At 45.3% G+C, this 21,331-nt stretch overlaps 1 protein-coding gene across 1 annotated transcript in view; it reads left to right on the top strand.

Moving 5' to 3' along the window:
• rnd2 (Rho family GTPase 2) overlaps nt 1–20,411 on the top strand; it is a gene marked incomplete at its 3' end in the record, with an annotated part of 37,004 nt that extends 16,593 nt beyond the window's left edge. Inside the window, exons 3-5 of the mRNA XM_083976685.1 lie at nt 12,520–12,629; nt 15,864–15,998; nt 20,142–20,411. Coding sequence (XP_083832811.1) covers nt 12,520–12,629; nt 15,864–15,998; nt 20,142–20,411 — 515 coding nt within the window. The remainder of the gene's footprint in view (nt 1–12,519; nt 12,630–15,863; nt 15,999–20,141) is intronic.
• Nucleotides 20,412–21,331: the final 920 nt, after the last annotated feature.

Below are 21,331 nucleotides of genomic sequence, written 5' to 3'. Positions count from 1 at the left end.
GCTGGAGCAGAGCCTGTCCCCATGTTTCCACTCACAACTTCTCCTATCGTAGGCTACGGCTGTGTGTAGCTTACCACTAGAATATTCTCACTTCTTTTCATATCAGACAGAGGCACCGCGGACCGGAGGAGCTGCACTCCTCAGCGCTATTACAAGTTTTAATGAAAATCCTTGAGCGGGTGTACAAGTTTCCAAAGGGGAGAGAGAGAATGAGATTGAAAGATGTGCAGGAGTGGAAAACGATGTGATCGGTGCTGTTTTACATGTGAAAAGTAGTGTTGCACCGATACCATTTTTTGGCCCCCGATACCGATTCCGATTCCCGGCTGTGCAGTATCTGCCGATACCGATACCGTTCCGATACCACACAGTTTGGAAAAAAAAATATATAAGAGCTTTTTTTCTTATAATACTATAATCCAGTAGAACTTTTTTATTGCCTACCTGGTAAAAATGTTTAAGTACCACGTTATTTAACCTTTAAAGCAGATATCAGCTTCACGGCCGTTTCGGCTAATGCTGCGTTCAAGGCAGGCTTTTGAAACCGTAAGTTACAGCTTCAAGTCACAACTATGACTTGGTAGCGTTCCAGGTAACCCGTAGCTCGTGTTTTTACCATCCTGTTGTCTGTGAAAGTTCCCTATAACGGCCACTCGTAACTTCCGACCCGTGAACTCGTACCAGATCGAACTGGTATGACTTCACAGGAAGGAAAAACACAAAGTACGAGTTTCTTTGAACGCACCATGAGTTAGCAGCCCCCGCCCTTGTCAGGCATCAATTGGTCCTCGTGCTACGTCACCACATTCACGCGCATCCCTTGGCTGCACACACAGCCCTTCATGCCGTTCTCTCTCCTCATTGGATAACACTTGTATCCCACAAGGAAAATTTTCTCCTCGGGTTACAGCAGAGCAGAGTGACGGAGAGACTCGTGTTTAGGCTGAAATACTTCATGTAAGTGATTGCTGACGGAAAATAGGACTATTTAGGACTTATATTAACAAAAACATTCCACTGATATCTGCTTTAAATAATGTTGAGGGTCCAATGTAACGCATTTTTACATTTAGGAACAGTAAACACACCCCAAACATTTTTCCTCTGACTTGACCAACACAATAGATTTGATACATGAAATGGTCTTTCCTGCCACTACACTAATGATTACTGTATATACATAAATCACAGTAGCATAAACTGATTGGTTGAACGCAGCCTGATGTAAACATTAGTAAACTCAGTAACCAATCACACAGGCAACTCCATGCTGTCCATGTGTGATGTTCAGGGACAGGTCTGAAGACAGAGCGCTGAGGATGAAGTCCTATAATAATGAGATGAGATGAGAGACACCTGTGACAGTGACAGGTCTACTCTGTAGCTTCGTCTTGACCACAGCTGATCAGCTGCAGCAGAGGAAACTCCGCTGCTCTCAGCTGCACCGCGACGAGCGCTTTTTTTATTTTTTTAATTAAGCTCCGGTAGCGACCGCGCCGACATAACGTAGCGGGATCTCTATTTACATGTGTGCGCACCGCACACGGAGAGAGGAGGTGAAAAGAGACAACACTGTTACCTGCTGTATACTGGCCACAGACCAGTGTGTAACGAGTGAAAAAGCCGCCGTCACTGCAGCCTGAACGCAGCTCAAACCGACCGGTGTCTGAGCACGGCGAACAAGCTTTGATAAACACACCGGATCCGCGTCGGTTTGGCAGCTCAGTGACGGCGGCTTTTTGACTCGTTACACACTGGTCTGTGTTTTAGCGATGGTACAGGCTGAGGCCAGTATACAACAGGTAACAGTGTTGTTGTCTCTTCTCACCTCCTCTCTCCCCTGTGTGTGCTCAGTGCGCTGCTCAGTGCGGTGCGCACACATTTAAATAGAGATCCCGCTACTTTATGTCGGCTTTGCTTGTTTACATTTCACAAAAAACTCCTTGAAAAGGATTAACTGCAATTAATTTAATTGTTTACATCCTTACTTGGCTTGGCATGCACTGAACACGTGTGATCACACAGCAGTGAGTGTCGGGCGAGAGAAGACACAAGGCGCAGCGTTCATATCAGTAAATGGCATCTGTGCGTCATTTGTTTTACTCATCGATACCGATGCCAGCATTTTAGTGCGGTATCGGGCCCCCGACCGATACTGGTATCGGTATCGGTGCAACACTAGTGAAAAGGAGCGAGGGGTGAATAAGTGCGAGGTGATGTGAGTCTGGCAATCACCAGTAGTAGCTGGTGGAGGGAGCAGATCAGAGTGGGTGTGTTTAACGTTGGCAGAGAACTTCAAGCCGTTTGGCGAGTTCTCAGACGCCGATGCTGAAAATGGCGCTGTCAAACAACAACAAAGCAGCTTGAGGTTTGTTTTTTTTCTTGCGGTCCTTGCCAGATGGAGGCGCTGTTAACTAGCTGCTGGCTCGGAGGAACAAACCGTCACTGTTTCGCCACAGCTTTAGCCAAACACTTCACACCATCTGTTGATAAGTTTGCCCAATTAAAAGATGATTGAAGCAGCTATGTGAGGGATTAAAAAAAATATTCCTTCCTTCTTTTGTCTCCACCCAGTGGTGACTTCAGGAAGGACACTGTGGCAGATAACAAACATACAGGTTGGATCTGGTCCGGGAATAATCTGCCAAGTCCCACTACTTTTATTTGATTGTCATGCACAGCATTTTGTCGGATTATATTATGTTGTGTTCTGGTGAAAGTTGCATAGCTGCGTAGCTCAATATCCGGATGAACCCTTAGCATTGACACAGTGGTCACATTGAAATATAATAAGTTTTATCACATGGTGCTAACGTCTGTTTGAAGCAAACAGCACCAAAAGTAAAAGAAAAAGTAAAGCCCAACTAAGTGACAAAAACTGCAATCCCTCAAATGTCCACCAGAGGCTGGCTCCAGTAGTGAGTCAGTCCCCATAGACTCTCATGTAATAGGTGTTCAGAAATGGCCGTTTGTCCTGTTTGTCGCGCCTCCTTCCACGAGTTACCACGAGTTGCCACACGACTTTACCCAAGTAAGGAAAACAAATTTGATTGGTCGTTATCGAGCAGGCGGGATATTCAATGTTTGGGGTGAGACCGAGCTCGGTGTGTGTATGTGTGTGTGTGCATGTGTGTTTAGCTAACGTAGCTAACTGTTAGCTAGTAGACTTGCTACGTTATAGCTTGCTAACGTAGCTAGCGAGGCTAAGTGATGGAGCGCAGGGATCCGGAGGAGGAGAGTGGAGTAGGGACGGAGGAGAGTTGTGTCGGTGGTGGCGGACGAGTCTCCTCGCTTTTCTCAGACAGCAACATGTTTGATTGACAGATGACGGATCCAATATCACTGGCTGATGAATCGTGAGCAACGTGACGCATAATTTGTGCGCCTGCATTATCCAATGTGAAAAAAAACTATCCACTTTCACCCCAGATTTACTGGAATATAGATTTTTGCACAAAGTTTGGGCTACATCGTCTGATAGATGAGTGATTACACTAATTTTGAGACCCATATTTGGGCTCAAAATCAATTTTCATTTCTGAATACCTTTAAAATGTCTGTGTCTTTAAGAAAGACCCCCAAAATCTTGACTCCAAACACCCATTTTTGGATTAGCCATAAAGTAGGCGGAGTCAAGCGCTGCCACAGAGGAGCAGCTCACTCTCAGCTTCTGAAACTTATTGATGACGTCCATCTTTATTTACAGTCTCTGGTTTTGAATTCTGATTTATGCATTTCAGAATAGTTTGTAAGATATGATAATCATAAAATGATCGACTTAAGATATTTGGTTATGGAAGTAGACCGTGCAAACTGCAGGAATCTAAAGCTAAATTAGATTTGATGTGGACGTCCCCACAGAGCAGTGGCTCCTCAGGGCATTTGTCCAGTCTGATCTACAGTAGGCTACACATGAGCTTTTAAGGAGTGGAACTGTATTTTCCAGCCATCCTCCTGTCTTTGAAAAGAAAAACACTCTCTCCCTCTGTGGGTTCTCTCTGTTTTCACTAGTTCACGTTGAGCAGCCAGACAAAAACAAATAAAGCAAAAAAGACTCACAGCAGTCTGTGTTGGGGATATCGGAAGCAGCTGGGGTCCTGCGCTGATTGGTTCGAGCGGTGAGAGAGGTTGTGCAAAGAACAAATAATCCTCAAGTCAGCATCTGGTGTTTTTTAACTCAGCTCTCATCGACATGTGTGCATGAGTGTGTGTGTGTGTGTGTTTTTAAACTGTGTTATTTGGTGGATCTTGTCCAAACAGGCTTCTGCTGCTGCTGCTGCTGCTTTGAGGAGACCCCAATGGTTCTGGTGTGACAGGCTCAGAGCTTGAGGAAACACAGAATCAGATAAAAAACAGGTTGTGCATGTCGTCCCTGCACGCAGCTACTCCACTTCCTCATACAAACAAACGCCGGCCACTGTTTGTATTATAATAACATCTAAAAAAAACACCTGAATGTCTCCCGGGAATTAGATTTCACCACCAAATGTTAGATGAGCACGGCTGATATGGAGTCATTTCTTCAAAAGAGAGACTTGCAGAGAGAATATACAGTATGGATCGACAGGGGAAGTGCGTGACAAAAGAAGCACAGAGAGCGTTAAGAGCGAATAGCGCGGCATGAACCAGAGCCCTAGACATACAGAGAGATCAAACAACAGGAAGATGGGATGCATAGCTATTCCTCTGGTGGTGGAATGAGAGAGAGTGTGATTATGAAAGAGAGGAGGGACTGAAAGCGGACACTCTCTACTCCATCTCCGTCCCCCTGGGGTGCAGCAGGAGACAGGGCGGTAATGCTGCCTCTGTCCTCTCCTTCCCCACCCCTCCTGCCTGTGCTGTCAGTGCCCCTCTCTCCCCCCCTCGCCCGCCTTTCAACCTGCGATTGGGGCGACAGACGCGGGGATTTAACTCCTCGGCGGCGAAGGCTCAGAGCAGATCTGTGGAAGGTGCTCGACGCCCTTCAAAAGGCTGCACTTCCTTCCAGAGGGAACGTGCGGAGGCTTTGATCAATATCCCCCCGTGTGAAGGCTGCAGACATGAAAGGTTAATGGCCATTTAACCCGGTGTCACCTCCACTGTCTTGGCTCGGTGCTAATGCCTTTGAAAACTTGACACAACCATCTCTATTACAGATCAACAGCTTTATCCATGTGTGTGTGTGTGTACACTTGTATAACCTACAGTACGTGCAACCAGAGGCCCCAGTTCAGAGTGCAGGCTCTTAAATGGTTCGTGTCACTGGACTTGAGCTGATTTTTCTCCAAGATTCACGGCCTTAATCTTCTTATATGAGGTCGCGACACGTGTTGAGGGCATCAGGGCTGCAAATGGTCTGTTAACGTGTCGTTTGCATTAAATATGGCCAACATTAAATGGTGTAATCTTAGAGCTGGAATCACAACCCCATGTAATTAGACTTTATGTCATTGGTGGAGGATTTAAGAAGAACTCTGGACATTTTGAGACATTTATTCTCAAGAGTGATATGTGATATGTTCACTTGGATGTGGAAGAAGAGGAAGATCAAGGGATGTTTCCTGCATCAACTCCTGTTTCCCACTGTCTTCTTAGTAAAATGAAACAGATCCCTGTTGTGTTCTACATATAAACATATTCATATATTTGTGTTTGAGGAACTCAGACACTCCAGATTGTTTGCTTGTATTTATGTTGGTGCAGTATTAGATAGAAAAAAATATATCAGATCTAAAAGCTTCATGATTTTACCTTCCATCTGTCCCACTTGCTGAAAAGTTAGAGGTAGTTTCCAAAATTCAAAGTTCTGCACCAGTGGTTGTGTTTTTTCCACTGATTAAAGGGGGACTTCAATGATTCAGTGGCAGGAGGACGAGCACAAAGCAGATTTAAAAAAGAATGATCAAAATTGAAACAGCAGTGGCCGAGATATTCTGACTTTTAATCCCTGGTATGTGTCAAGCTTCAAAAACGTTGGCTCCCGCACTGAGCCGTGCAATCCATCACGTCTGCATGAATATTTGTCACATTATTATAATGAGGTATTGCAAATCAATCTGCAGTTACACTGCAATACTAAGCAAAGACAATGTAACAGTGTCCAAAATTAATTCATGCTTTATCTTCACTGTGATGGATTACACAACTCAAACAAGTTTCACGAGTCGGCTAATTGGTTTTTCTTATCATGTGGAAGTGAATGGAAGCCAACGGTGGCCTGAAACGCTACGAAAAGTGTTGTTATTAAATAAAAATTGAAGATTTTGCTTTTGAAAATACACATGGTCTGAAACTAATGAGTTTCTTTAATGTGTAGGTGTTAATAATCATTGGAGCTTTGTTATGTTGAAAATCAAGTGTTTTAACCTTGTTAAAATCCACGTTGTGTGTCCGTGTGTGTATAGCCTTTGCACATATCATTAGTTAATGTGATGACTTATGGTACGTTCACACCAATAGCGTCATTATCATCTGCGGACGCACTGGCCGCCGGCCTGCTTTCAAGCAATGCTGCAGATGTGTCCATTCAGGCTCTCTCTTAATTTCTCCCGCTGTGAGAATCCTGGTCTGCAATTGGCTGCTGCTTCGGCGGAGATGCTGCTCATTTGCATAACAGTCGAGCTTCTCTCAACTTCAAATTGACGCTTTGGACTCTTGCATCGTGACGCTCGCCGCTGCCGATGCTCCGGACGCACGTCGACACCAACGTCCATTGAAAATGAATGGCTGCCAGCCGCAAGGGCGCTCCCGGCGGTTTCGGTGTGAACATACCATTAGTGTTCCACCTTGAACTGCAGTTAAGCCAATGGCAGGCTCTAAAAGATGGAAATTATGCTAGCTGTAATAAAAGATACTAAAGATACTCACTTTCCTGAAAGATGTTGACTGTGCCAACCATTCTGAAAAGATGCTAACTGCTCTAAAAGATGCTAACTACGATAACTGGTCTTATAACTCTGCTAGTTGCTGAGTTTAATCCAATAAACCCCTCAAACATGAGGCTGAGTCTCTCTGATGTTTCCTCCTCTAAACCTCTTGATGCTCCTTCACCTGTCGACCTGGAACAAGCCGTGATTGGGGGCGCGAGGTACGATGAGGCCTGATCCAGAGTTTCTCAGCCCCAAGTTTTCAGTTTTACGTGTGAAAATCACATTAAACAAAGTAATAATCACATCGGAGCATTTAGAGTGTGTGTTTGGCGAGAGAGAGAGAGAGAGATTTCTGCGGTGGGATTAAGGTCAGTGGCTCCATGTTGTTGTAACGTGCACTGGAATCTGGTTGTGGGTCTGTAAAAGGGAGTTTTGTGCAGTTTTCACATAGTAAAACACATGCAGCGTTGTTGGTGTGCACTGGGTCAAAGTTACTCCACCTCCTTCTCGAAAAAGGGAGGAGATCGGGGAAAAGTCGTAAAAAAGTTGACACGACAACACACAAACAACAACACAAAACTCTGCTGAACCTTTTAAAAGCCGGAGCGTCCTGCTTCTTTTCTGCTCTAATCGTCAGCACACCGGAGTCATTAGCCTCCACCACGAACCCCCCCTCCCTCCCCTCCTTCCCCTCCCTCGTCTCGCTCTCCATCTCTTCCTCCTTTGCTACTTCCTTTCAGGGTCTTCACAATGAAGCCATTTGCATCCCTCCAGGTTGCTACGATACTCGGCCACCCCAACTTGAAATGTTTTTTTTTCTTTTTTTTTGGCCTTTGCTTTGAAGGTGGATTTCAACAGGAAAACAGCTGCAGGAGAAGAAAAGGAAAGAAAAGAGGCAGTGTTAAATGTGTTGTTGTTGTTGTGCTCCTAATGTTGTGTCCATCTCAATCACGCTAACTGTTTTCCTTTATTGGTCATTTGGTGACATTTAAGAGTTTTTTTTTTTGTTAGCCTGCCTTTGTTTGTGTGCATGCTGGTCTATACAGCCTAATGAGGCTGTTAGCTGCTATCGACTCTCTGCCATATGTGCATGAACAAGTCGGGGAGCCTCCAGGCAGCGACTCTTCTCCTCCTCACCCCCCCTCTCTCTCATAATGGTTTGCGTTTTAGCTATGTCTGCAACATATGCACATATGCAACAAACGGAGAGTAAGAAAATTCCTGCTGCGACGCCACAGATTCCTCCACTGAAGACTTTTAAAGGCTTTAACTGCTTTAGCACACTCCATTTCACTGTTTTTTCCCCTCAGAAACCCGCTCTGTCACACATGACACCGTTTGCATCTTATTGTGGAGTTTATATTTCATCTGTTTGCAGAAACAAGTGAAGCAGCCAAAGGGTTTCTGAGAGAGCAGATAGAGAGCTGTCATGTTTCCGACAGAGCGGTCCCAACGGGGGAGTTGATGCGCCGGGGGGACGGGGAGGCATAAATGAAGTCATACCACAAACCCTCAAGCCTTATTACTGTACATTAGCGCTCCACTAAGTTTCTGTCCGCCTCGGCATCCTCTGGGATATTTCTGGCCTTTGAGGAAGCTCGACTGACGGCTGGCGAGGAGCGCTTTCCTCCCACCTCTGTCACCTCTGCTTGGCGGAGAGCCTCCTGAACTGGCGAGGCTGCTGCAGCCAAGGCTTAGCGCTAATTAGCCCCGTGGAAATAAAGACTTGAATTTTCACTTTTCACCGTGAGAGATTGTCGGCGCTAAATCAGGCTAATGCTAATGCGCTCAAGGGGAAGGGAGGGAGGAAAGGGGAGGTAGGGGTGTTTTGTGAGGGGTGTTTTATGCCTGTCCTTGGCTCGGCGTGGCGAGGTCCCGCTCCTTGCCAGGCGTGATAGTTTTTAGTGGTTCCTGCCAGGCGGTGCTCCCCTTCCCTCACCTTCCTGCCCCATCCATCTCATCCTGCCTCTGTCTGAAATTCAATTGACCTTTTGTTCCACCTCGCTAGTGAATGGGCCGGGCCTGCTCGACCAGTAGCCAAAGCCAGAGCTGCTCTCATACCTCTTTATTTGATCTGTCCTGCCGAGTCTGAGGGCTTTCATTACCTACCTAAACACCCACTGCATGCCCTCACCCCACCCCTCGCCTCCACTCCCACCACAGCTACATCCTCTTTTATCTCCAGTCGTGTCTCTTCACCGGTAAGGGGGCGAGTGCATTTCAGACACCGAGATGATATATTTTACAGTCAGGAGAAAACTTCTTCCCCTTCTTTTCCTCCTACACCTCCTCCTCGTGTTCTTGATTGTTATGGTGATTGGCTTTTATTTGTGCCGGCTTGCAGCACTTTCTCTCCTCTCCTTTTCCCTCAGAGGACTCTTTTTTTTTTTTTTTTTTTGCCTGACTTTGCAGAAGTGCTGATGTAGCTCTCACGTCGCTCAGGGCAGAGGAGCTAGAGCTGCATTGCTGTTGCTTGTGTGACGAGGAGGCCCGTCGTGACCGTGACCTGCCAATCACTGTGATCTCTGGGATGGACAAATTGATCCCAACGGCCTCATTCCAGCCTCTAATTACTTCTTTAAGTCAAACAAGCACAATTGTTTCAACTTTCCTTCATCCAACATCTCTTCCCCCCACCTCCTTCATCTCCGTTCCCAGTCAATTCCCCGGTCGCTCGCTTCTCTCATCATCACATGCTCCTGCACCTTGCCCCCTCGCTGCAGCGTCACAGTCATTAAATCTTTTCTGTCCCCTCTACACCCCCACGCACTCTTTTTCTTTCTCTTCTTCTTCTTCTTCTTCTTCGGCTCTAACCTCCGTACGGGTCTGCTGCACTGTGATACATACTAAAGACCGACTTCAGCAGCTATACAGCACCTCATGTGTGACCACTACCAATCAGAGCTCGCGGTCGTACAGCGTGGGCTCTGCTGACTGTCGGATTTGGCATCTGTTTGATTGGGCTTTTTTATTGGGTGGGTGGGAGAGTGTGTGTGGAGTGTGTTAGTCCTTCTAAGAGAGAGCACTGAAGTATAGCTACTTTGTATCTAGGCAGAGAAATTATATTGTCAAAAGTACAAAAATACTTACATGCAAACTGTAATGGGACTTATAATAGCCAGAGACGCAGTGCAGTTCCTCTCCTGACCACTAGAGTGAATCTCCCACAGTGAGTCACCTTCGATAGACTCCCATGTTAAAATGTCTATCTTTAAGACACACATTTATAGCAATTGGGGATGTGGTGTCACTTTGACTGACAGGTGGGCTGCCACAAACCAACACAAACGCCCATTTTTGGATTAGCCATAAAGTAGGCGGAGTCAGGCGCTGTCACAGTGGAGCAGCACTCTTCTCAGCTCACTTTGGAAAGCTAGAGCAGAAATAAACATGTTTACAGCCTGGTGAAGAAACAGTTAGTGCATCTACATCTAGGGGGGGTTAATTTTTATATAACAAACTTGTTTACTCTCAATTAATGCGTAAGTTATGCACAATTTAAAGCATAGCCAATTTCAGCTTGTATGCTTCCTACAAACCAACATCCACCAATTTCAAATCCTCAGCTCAACACATACTCGTCTTCTTTGTACATTCATATACAGGAGTTCGGTGGCAAAATGGGTCACAGTGAGCTTCAAAACTGCTCCTCAGACCAGCCTACATTTATCATTATTTACAGACTATGTCTGTACTTTGTGTTCTAAATCACAAGGATGCACATGGACCAAAAAGCCCTCAGGAACACTCACTCTGGCTGAGCAGCAACTTAATGGTGGTTGCTACAGGCAGAAATTGCAGATCACATGACGCCCTGGGCCTCTTCCCACAAAGCCTTTTTCCCATAATGACTCAACACAGAGGGATCTGCAGTTAAACAATGGAGAAAAGTACAGTATAATCACAGTTTTATCCATTAGGGCCTTTAAAAGTTTTTGAGAGTGTGTGCAGAGTCAGCCAGAGGAGCTGTCTAGTGCAAACACCCTCAAGGTCCCAGAATGCAGAAATAAGTTTCATTATGGAATAAATCGGGTGCATTTTGCAACACAGCCCAGGATTTACGTACATGTCCTGAGCAAGGGCACAATACACCACACATTTGTATTGACTGCAGATAAGGAGGGGGGGGGGGGCTGATGCATATTGGCACTGGCAACAATGTCACAATGCATAATTCAAAACTTTGGTATAGAAAGAAATTGGCGTAATGTGGTGTAAACAACTCAGGACATTTGTTAGCTTTCAAAGGCAAAAGTGCGTTTTGATGAGAGTGTGAATGTAAACAAGACTGTTTCGCTCACGCGGAGCCACAAAAAGCATCAATCTTTAATAAGCAGCCTGTGATGTGGTGACGGGCGGCGAGCGGCATTGTTCTGAGCAGAGAGGGAGCAGGTCACCACAGGACAGCCTGCTGAATGCTAAAGGCTGTGAGCCGCGTGCAGCTATTGTCATGGTCTCATTCCATCATTAACAAAGAGAACATAGTGATGCTAAAACAGGCTGTAGTGCCATTGTGCAGACTCCATTTACCCTGCTCCACAAAGGACCTGCAGAGGCTTTAACAGGCCGAATGCTTGTCGTGTCAGGTCTGGAATGAAGCACGGTAACGGCAACTACAAAGATAACATGTAATTACCATAATCAGGTGCTGTGACCTCAAGGGGGATTAGATGCAGCACTGGAGAAGTTTCATATACAGAAGTTTGCAGCTTCCGCCTACAGAGTGCGATTCATGGATTTATGTAAATATTTAGCATTTGCAGATGTAAAATGCGGCGATCTGTCACCGAACCTGCAAGTTTTCATGGCTCTAAAATATATCCAGTCAGGTTGCTGCAGCTTTCAAAAAAGGGAGTTCAGGTCCACGGCAGCAGGAGGGAGGATGCCCACAGCCGTAGCCACATTTCCCAGAGAGTCCTAGATATATATTTATATAAATATATATATATTTTTTTTTTACAAGCTTCCTAATGAGAGCTGTAAGAGAGCAGGAGCGGTGTAACCGAAAGTACGGAGGCACCACTCTGCCTTCAAATTTGATCAAGGTGTAGGAATGAAAAAGCGAGAGCAGGGGAGGAGTGTGCGAGCGCATGTGAGTCTCATATAATCGAGGGAAAAATGGAAGATTTTAAACAGGGACCATTTGAAAGGGAGAAGGCAGAGGGATGAGTCGAGAGAATTAAGGGGCTCAACCTTTAGTTTGGCCTTTGTGCTTCCGTCCGCTGTCGTCTCAGGTTGATTATGGATCGTGTGCGCTGGTCCTCTGGTCCTCGGCCCACTATAATTCACTCCTGAGTGTGTGGGTGTGTATTTACTGAGTAACCCCTCGACATTCCTCGTGAAGCGCCATGATAAAGGGAGACCGCAGCTGTGTCGAAGGCCAGAGAGATGCTCAAATATGTGCACGCAACTGTTAAGATCCAGCGCCTCATTTGCATCTGCAGAGCGCGCCGAAACCGCAGCATGTCCAAGTACATGTCAGAGCCTCTGCGTTAATGGGGGCCAACCATGTATTATTGACCTTGTAGTATGTTTCTCCTTGACAGAAAGAGCCATATGGTTGAGATGAGGGATCTCATGGGGGTTAAATCGGGTTAAAAAACAAGCACACTGAAGAATTCCTCCGAAGACTTCATGACCTTACGCCATATGTTATCGTGTGTGTCCGCAGGTTCCTCGTACTACGACAACGTGAGGCCGCTGGCGTACCCGGATTCAGATGCCGTCCTCATCTGTTTTGACATCAGCCGCCCAGAGACTTTGGACAGTGTCATAAAGAAGGTCAGTGCTTTATTATTTTATTCATTTATTTATTTATTTTTTCAAAATTTCATCTCCTCCTCTCCACAGATCAGCATTTAATATCAGTTATGACCCTGGAGAGAGAACCAACCGGAAAACATTACCCCGATCAGCATCTTGTCTCGTCTCAGATTTCTGTGCCAGCAGCAGCAGTAGCAGTTTGCACTTGCACAGCTCAACAATAGAGCAAAACAGCAGCGAGGTTGGAGCCTCCTGCTCCTTTATCTCATCAAAATGTCCATGGATACTTGACCCGCGTCCCTCTGAGGGACGGGAGGTCAAGGCCGGAGAATGAGAGGAGAGGCTTTGCAGCTGGGTGGCTCTGAGAGGAATATCAGATATGCTAATCAGCGACAGCAGCCACATCAAAGCCTGAACCTGCAAATGAGTCGTACTAGAAACGGCCTTTTCTGCAGCATTTATAATTCAAAAAATTATGCAGAAGAGTTGGTGAGACTTTAACATCTGCATGGTGGCCTGTGTTTCAGATGTTAGAGTTACAGGGACTGTGATGGAGTGGTGGCTCAGTGTGGTGCTGCGGTCACGGTTATATTTTATTTTCTTTTTTCACAGGCGGTGGCGCAGACTCTGAGCCACACACTGTGAAATACCTAGTGCCTATGTGGAGACACCCAGCTTAATTGGTTTTGTTTGCGTGCATGTGTGTCATGTAAAACAGGCCGGTGCCTTTCAGCGGCCTCTCATCTTGAAGCCATGTGTGTACGTACGCGTTCGCCTTTGAACAGAGCGGACGGGTTCCCACGGCCGGCGCGTTGACGTGTTTAGTGGTCTGAGGGGAGCCGCTAAAACGCTCGCGCTGACTTTGTAGATCTAACCCGGGACACCTTTTATTTTAACCCGCAAATAGCTCACAAGCCTCGCTGCACCGTGTCAACAGCAGAGCCGCCGTCAAGCTTTTTGGTTTTCCCATGAAAGGGGGGGTGGGGGGGGGTTGCCACGACCTTTGACCTGTAGCTGTCGCCTCGGTAATCTCTGAAACCCAGGGGCACATGGAAAACCTGTTGCACAATCACAATCCCAAATTAGACTCTTGACCTGTGGAGCCCGGCGGGTCACAGAGGTTTCTGGATGACAGCTGAGGGGAGGAGCGAGGGGTTAAACAATCAAAGCTTTCGATTGGATGTTATTGGCAGAATAGGGACAGGTTTGAAAGGTCAAAGGTTGTTTTCATCGTGACAGACGAATGGACAGACTGACATTCTGCGCACGGCATGTGGAGTATTTCAGGGCTGTCGGCTGCTGTGTGTGTCAGTGTGAGTGTGTGTGTGTGTGTGTGTGTGTGTGTAGAGAGAGACTATGTTGGTTCGTATGAGTCTCTGAAGTGACATTTAATCTCAGGGTGATTTTTAGGAGGAATACCACTCAACCTTTTCTGTCCAGAGCCAGAAATAGATTTATTGCGTGACGGATGTGTATCAGACACTGTAGGTCGTACAGAGACCTAAACCAAGTCGACATATTTTTCACATGACTATATAATAATAATGCTCTAATAATGATTTTTTACAGAGTTAATTAATAGCTCATTTGACAGATGAATTGATCGTCAACTCTTGATTTTCAGTCATTTCTTTCTCCTTGTTCCAGCTCATCAGTGGTGTGGATTTTTATTTGTCTCGTCTGAGAGTAAATTCAATATATTTGTCTTCTGGAGTCAAGGTCAGAGGAATTGAAGAGTCTGAAGTCGTCACCCTGCCCTGTAGAAATCAATGGATCTGCCTTGTTCACTGCTTTCTGACAATATACCAATCAGACAGTGTTTTCAGTAACAATAGTACCAGTTACGGTGTCTTAATTGCCTCCATTCGAACTTTTTGTTCAATTAACTTTATTAATCAATTATTTATTGTTTCTGTTACAGCTGTTTTGCCCTAGACAGTAAAAAATAAAAGGATGGATGTAGACAATGGGCCTGGGGGGGGGGGGGGGGGGGGGGCATACAGCTGCCCATATGATTTTTTTTTCCTAATTGCGGCCTGCAACAGTGCACTTACTGTAAGTGTTCACACTACACACAACTGTTTTTTTTCATATGTGATAATATGATGATATTTATGATGGCACACGTGAGAGTGTGGTCTCTCTGATAACAACCCAAAGAGCTGCATCTACTGCTGACGCAACTAAATATAGCCTAAATATAAATATAAAAATATAAACTAAATATAAGCCTTTTGTTTGTTTGTTTGTTTCATTCCTGCCGCAGTAGCGCCACTTCACTACTTAAGTTCTTTTTACGTTTGGAGTCCGGTGCTCCCTCCCAGATTTTCATTTGAGCATTTCAACTTTCTTTCTCACTTCACCTTCTCTGCTCAGTGCCTGTGGGTTCTGTGTGCACACGGCCCTGCAGTCTCATGCCCTTTTACGGGCATTGATGGGGCGGCTACCTATGCTAATCCTATGTTAATTAGACTCACCTGGCACACGCCCTCAACTTACGAGGAGATGGCATTCATCAATGTAGGAACACAGCTGCGAAAAATTCTGAGGCTTACGAACGCGTTGATGAATCTGACGTAGGGTTTTCTTAAGGAACCTCTTAAGAACAACTTAAGAAAGAATCTAAGAAGGTTCTTAAGAAGATATTGGTGAATGAGGCCCATTGTTACCTCACTTGTATGTTTTTTAATTGCAGTATGAAGATGCTCTGGTAGTACTTGACTCCGCCCCTTTTTGGGTTAGCAGTGAGTTAGGCAAAGACATGGGATTTCAGTGCATGTCCGGTTTATTATGTGTTAGCATTGCTAGCACAGCTGGGTTTCTCGGGCATCACGCTCAAAAACTAATCTGTTGAATCTGTCTTTTAATCTGCCAATTAAATACATGACAAGTGGGATGATCTGTTTGACACATAGCTGTCACTCAACTCAATGGAGCCACGCCCCCAATTTTTTATAACTTAAAACTAAAACAGGTGAATTATAAAAGTATATCTTGTGCACAGAAGGGGGAATGTTTTTTTTACTAGGCTGTAAACATGTTGATTTCTTATATTATTGTTGTAAAGTTATACATTTTAACATCAGGTTATGTTGGAGACTCACTCTAGTGGTCAGGAGAGGAACTGCAGCTTTTGTCAAAACTTCAGTGTCTCTGTGACCACTCAGCAGAACAAATGTCTGAGCATTAATCTCCTCTAAACTCATATTTGGCACGGTAACTGATGTGTCTCTGTGATCGATGTCCCCACAGTGGCAGGGGGAGACGCAGGAGTTCTGTCCCAACGCCAAAGTGGTGCTGGTCGGCTGCAAACTGGACATGAGGACGGACGTCAACACCCTGAGGGAACTCTCCAAGCAGCGGCTCATCCCCGTCACCCATGAACAGGTGAGGACATGGACGTGATAGATAAAACTGAGGAGAGGAGAGGAGGGAGGGACGGAGGGACGGAGGGACAGAAGGAGGTAAATAATGGGAGAGGGACGGGGACGGTGCTGAGGGAGGAAAGACCGATTTGAAAACAACAACGGATGCAGAAAATAAATTAGAAAGCAATCCAGCGATAATATGTGATTTTTCCATCTTGGATCAGCAGCAGCAGCAGCAACAGCAGCAGCAGCAGCAGCAATAGCGGCGGTGGCGCTGCCTCCATAGTGGGGGGGTCCCGCAGGAAGTGAGTGTGAGGAGGCTCATGCAACACAATCTACTGTACCACGGCAGCATAAGAGCTGTGTGCAGCCCCCCAGGGACACGTTGCTGGGCTTGGCATTTTGACTGAAACTTGCTGACAAGCGGAGTTAGGCTGGTTTGTCCAGGGATGCTTTTTTTTTTTTTTTTTTGCCCTGGAATGAAACTATAACTATCCTGCCCTCCCTATAAACATTAGGTGTTTAGATTGGCTGATAGCGAAACTGTCCTCCAAAGACAACTTAGACTTCCTGGTTCAAGCCGTTTATTAAAGTTACTGTAAAACAAATAAATAGACAAAAAGAAAAAAAGGATCTCAATCATAAAACATGTTAAATCTATCACTATACAGCTTGAAACAAGGTTTTACTACTTACAATACAGCTAGTATAGCCGATGTTAATCTGGCCCTCTGCGTTGTGTGTCGGTATGAACTGCCTCAGTCTCCCGCACAGCAGGCAACGATGCAAACCATTGTGCCAAGAGGTCAATGACCACTTGGCCATTAGGTTTGTACGTCCTTTACGGACCCTCCATTACACTAGCATCGGTGGTTGCATCGGGCAGCATTTGAAGGCTGATTACGTCACAGCGTTACAACAAGGCCTGTCCCAATTCAAAGAGCTGAGGAACTGATAGAAGTGTGAAAAATTGCGCCATTTTCAAATGTTTAACATTAGGATCATGATTGCGTTCAGAGGCAACTGGGAAATGCTCAGAGGGCTGGACCTATAGTATGGCTGACATGGCCGTCAGAGGCGCCTCCGAAGCCGTTGCCTCTGTAGACTGTGTATAGGCTGAGACCTCTGAAGGACCCAGCTGCTGAACTGGGACACAGCTAGAAAATACTAAAGAAAAGGTCCGCTAGCTTGATGCTAACATACATTGAAAACACTGTACACAAGCTATCAAAAAATAGCATTGCGATCGCGGTGATTTCAAACCAACAAACAAACGTTTAATTCACCATTCACCAGGTTATATTTTCTTCACTCTGTTGAAAATGATTGTAAATGCTTACCGTTACTTCTGTCTGCTTCAAACCGGAAATCGTGAAACAACTCGATCTACAGTAAACTGCCACAACACTGCCACCACCAGGTGCAAATGTCAGAGGAAGGAAGCAGCCACAGAAACATTAGTGCAGATTTAGGAGGTTTTCAAAACGCAGGATGAAAAAAACAGCTGCTGATGAATGAGTGAGGCCTTTTATCGTGTGCCGCCATGACCTCTAAACCAAGGGGACGGGGCGGAGGAGGGTGATGATAAACTGTTGTGTAAATCTGTGAATTTTAATCAGCTTTCAGCGTGTTCCTTTCGTGCTCTCTGCGTGTTGAACACACAAAAGGTGGAGGGGCTTTTTCTAACCAAAACACAAAAGCCCTCACAACAAAGGAGCCCTTTTTCATTTTTTTTTTTTTTTTTTTTCTCCCCTCCACCGCCGCTGCTGCTGCTGTCTGAGAGCTCGCCGCCGCCGAGGGCTCGAGCCTCTGAAAAACAGTCAGTTCATGTAAATAAGCTACATAAACAAAAGATGGAGAGAGAGGGGGAAAAAAAAACCCACAGCAGTGTTAATGTAAAATAGCCGGGGACCATTTGCGGCCGGCCCGACATTACACCCCATTGTTTCTGCTCAGCGCTTTGGCCGGAGACCGTTGCAGCTTCTGTTTGTGCCTCGGACCGAATGTGTGTCACACAGCAGATGCCAAAGCTTCACATTAAACACTGTGCAGCTCTAATCCAATAGCCCGTGTCGTTATCCTGTTGTTGATCTTAAATTGAATTCCAACACAGCTGAGGAGTTGCTGCTGCCTGCGACTGACCACCGCGTGAACTCCACACATTTCCGCACTAATCTGCCCGGGCTTTTTTTTCCCCTCTTGTCACGACAATCTCTACCTTTGGTTAGGTCAGTCCCCCACATCCCCCCTCCTTCCTCTCCCCCTCCCTCAACCCCCTCTCCCCTCCGAATCTAAATCTGTCATTCCACCTAATGAGGACCTCATTGCCTCTTATATGTGACTCAGTTTGCAGCCGTGATAAAAATCAAACCTCGTCACACCGAGGGATGAAACGCTCTCTGTGTGCTGCAGAGCGTGGAAGAGTTCAGGGTCAGAGGTCGTCTGTGCATGTTCAGATCCTGCCTGCATGTGTGTGTGTGTGTGTGTTGTTTTCAAGTCAGATCATGAAATGAGTGAAGAAATAGAGTACGGTGGCCCTGAGAATCAAGTCTTAGTTTTTAGTTTATTTATTTATTTCATTCATTTATCGAGCATAAAAACAAAAAATAAAATAAAACTCATAAAAAACAATGACAATACTGTAACTCTTGAATGAAAGGGGGCAGAAAGAAGCAAACTTATATTCTCTACCCCTTGCTACAAAGAATTAATTCACAAATTAGATAATACCTACATCACACAAGTCAAGTCAGGGCAAACCTTCTCTCCAGAGAGACGAGCAGCACTCGGCCACTGGCATGAGGAAGGAAAAAGTTCCTTTAAAGATGCAGAAGCAGATTCAGGGTGGGCGGGGCCATCTGCCTCAACCAGCTGGGTTGGCCACGAAGAGATAGATAGACAGAGAGAGAGAAATCATGCAATAATAATAATATTTTTAATGATAATGGTGATTGTAGCAGCAGCAACAACAATGTTGAGCTAATGAGGTAACTGTGATACAAGCAGGCTACTGTTGAAAAATAATAATAGTCATTATTATCATTATTGTTAATTATACTATAATTTAGCAGCAGGTGTTAGGCAGGATCATACATGCAGGAGGAGGTTCACACAAACACACAAATTATTCACAAAACATGAATAAATTCAGAAACGTCCTCATCAGTTCGACATCACACGATCTGCAAACGCTCACAACACAACCAAACTTTACCTGCCGACAGGAGCTATGGATGCAAATAAGCCTCTCTTTTTTGCATCAATCCAGCAGGTTTACATGGTGTATATTGTCCTACTGTTAATAAACATGCAAAATACTCAAATAAATCTAAACATATAGCACAGAAGTGTTTGCATGGGTGAATCACACTCATTTTATATTTTTAACTTCAAAAAGTCAACAACAAGCAGGTGCACCAACTTTCAGTTTACTGTATCTGGTTGGTGTTGAGGATTTTAGCAGCACTGATGAAGATGTTTTATTTGCATGTGTTTTTTAAAGCTTGCAGGCGAGGCTGTACTGTGCAGTCATGAAGAGAAAGGGGCCGAGGGATTTTTGAAATTAAATTTGCTTCTGATTTGATCTCGAGCAAACAATTTACGATCTCAATTAAGTGTGGATATTGTTACATCACTCAGGGGTGAGCTGTGGAGCCGGAGGAGTTCAGTGTCTTCTCTCTAAATAGCTGCATAGAGCATGTCAACACTCGGCCCGCGGGCTGTGTGTGTGCTGCTCTACAGACAGAGAGAGAGACAGAAGAGTTGGAGCTTCTACATTATTCATGCTCCTCAGATGGAGGAGCTTCATTTGTCTCCAGACATGTTTAGATCATTGACATTCAGTCTACAGCCTGGATCAGCATCTCTGTCTCAGGGCATTCAGTCGGTTCACGGTCGGAGCTTGTAGCAGCTGCTCCGGCCGAGGCACAGGGAACAATTTCATGTTTTTTACTGTATGTGAAGAGCTTGAAGTGAGGAGAAACCTCTGGTGTCACTCAAAACCTGCAGATACAAGAGGCGTGAGAGAGCAGAGGCATTGTTGTGTCATGGTCAGGAGGACGAAACCAGTGAAAAGAAAAATACTTTGTGTACAATGTTGATAAAACTTGCACTTCCAAACTAAACTCCTCGTCTCTCTGTGTGTCTGTCTCTTCGTGTGCAGGGCAGCACGATAGCTCGACAGATCGGGGCCGTGGCCTACGTGGAGTGCACCTCCAAGGTTTCTGAGAACAGCGTGCGAGACGTGTTCCACATCACCACGTTGGCGTCGGTGCGGCGGACGCACAAGCCGCAGCTCAAGCGCAGCAGCTCCCGCAGAGGCCTGAAGAGAGTTTCACAGCTGCCGCTGCCGCCGCTGCCGGGTCGGACTGAGCAAATGGACCAGGCCCCGGCCATGAGGAAGGACCGAGCCAAGAGCTGTGTGCTCATGTAGAGACTCGTTATTATGAATATATATATATGTATATACATAAACACAGAAATATATAAACAGAGGAAGTCTATTTATTGTTTTTTTTTTTTTGTTTTTTTCCTCATATTTTCATTTTTTGCACTGCACAGGAGAGAGGAAAAAAGAGCCGCGCTGTGAAAACAAATGCTTTGGATTTTTTTCTTTTTGTTGCCTGTGTGCAGATTTTTTTTTATCTTTTTTTAAAGCTGTTTACATATTTGTGTTATTTTTTTTTCAAATGGTGGCAAATTGGACACAAGGCAGCTGGTAAAGAGGAAGTGGACGGAGCTTCCTGTGGCGGCGCTGATAATAAGAGGATGAAGCGAGGAGGAGGAGGAGGAGGAGTGCAGTGTGTGTGAGGAGAGGACGCCTTGTTGACGAGCGGACGTGAGGACTAATTGTCTGGACGCACAGTCTGAAGTTGCCTCTGTTGCCATGTTTGAGAGGAAAACTCGTATGTGCAGTCACGCATGAAAAAAAAAAGGGATTAATAGGTGAACGACGGCTCGAACCAAAACAGGAGGACCTGGAAATGAGATTCAATGATGCTGTCTTGATCGACGGTGGAAGGTGTGTGTGTGTGTGATTGAGTGTGTGTGAGCGTTACCACCACAAGTGCATTTCAAGGAAAAGAGAGAGAGAGAGAACGAGAGAGAGAGAAAAAAGAGAAGTCACAACATATCTGATTTTATTTTTTGCTCATTTTTAACACCATTTTTCTCAGTCGTGTCAGTTTGATTCACTGAAGTGAACGCTGTTGTCACTATTTTAAAAAGATGTTTTCTTTGTGGGAAATAAAGTGGTAAAACGTTAGGGCTACTTTTTGTTGTACTTTCACTAAAACTAAATGAAAAAATAAAAAAATAAAGCAGCAGCTTGACTGAACAGGGAGAAGAACCTTT

This window comes from Trachurus trachurus (assembly GCF_905171665.1).
Source record: "Trachurus trachurus genome assembly, chromosome: 8".
Lineage (NCBI taxonomy): Eukaryota > Metazoa > Chordata > Actinopteri > Carangiformes > Carangidae > Trachurus > Trachurus trachurus.
The sequence above is the reverse complement of the archived record's forward strand: the minus strand, read 5'-3'. Positions and strand labels throughout refer to the sequence as shown.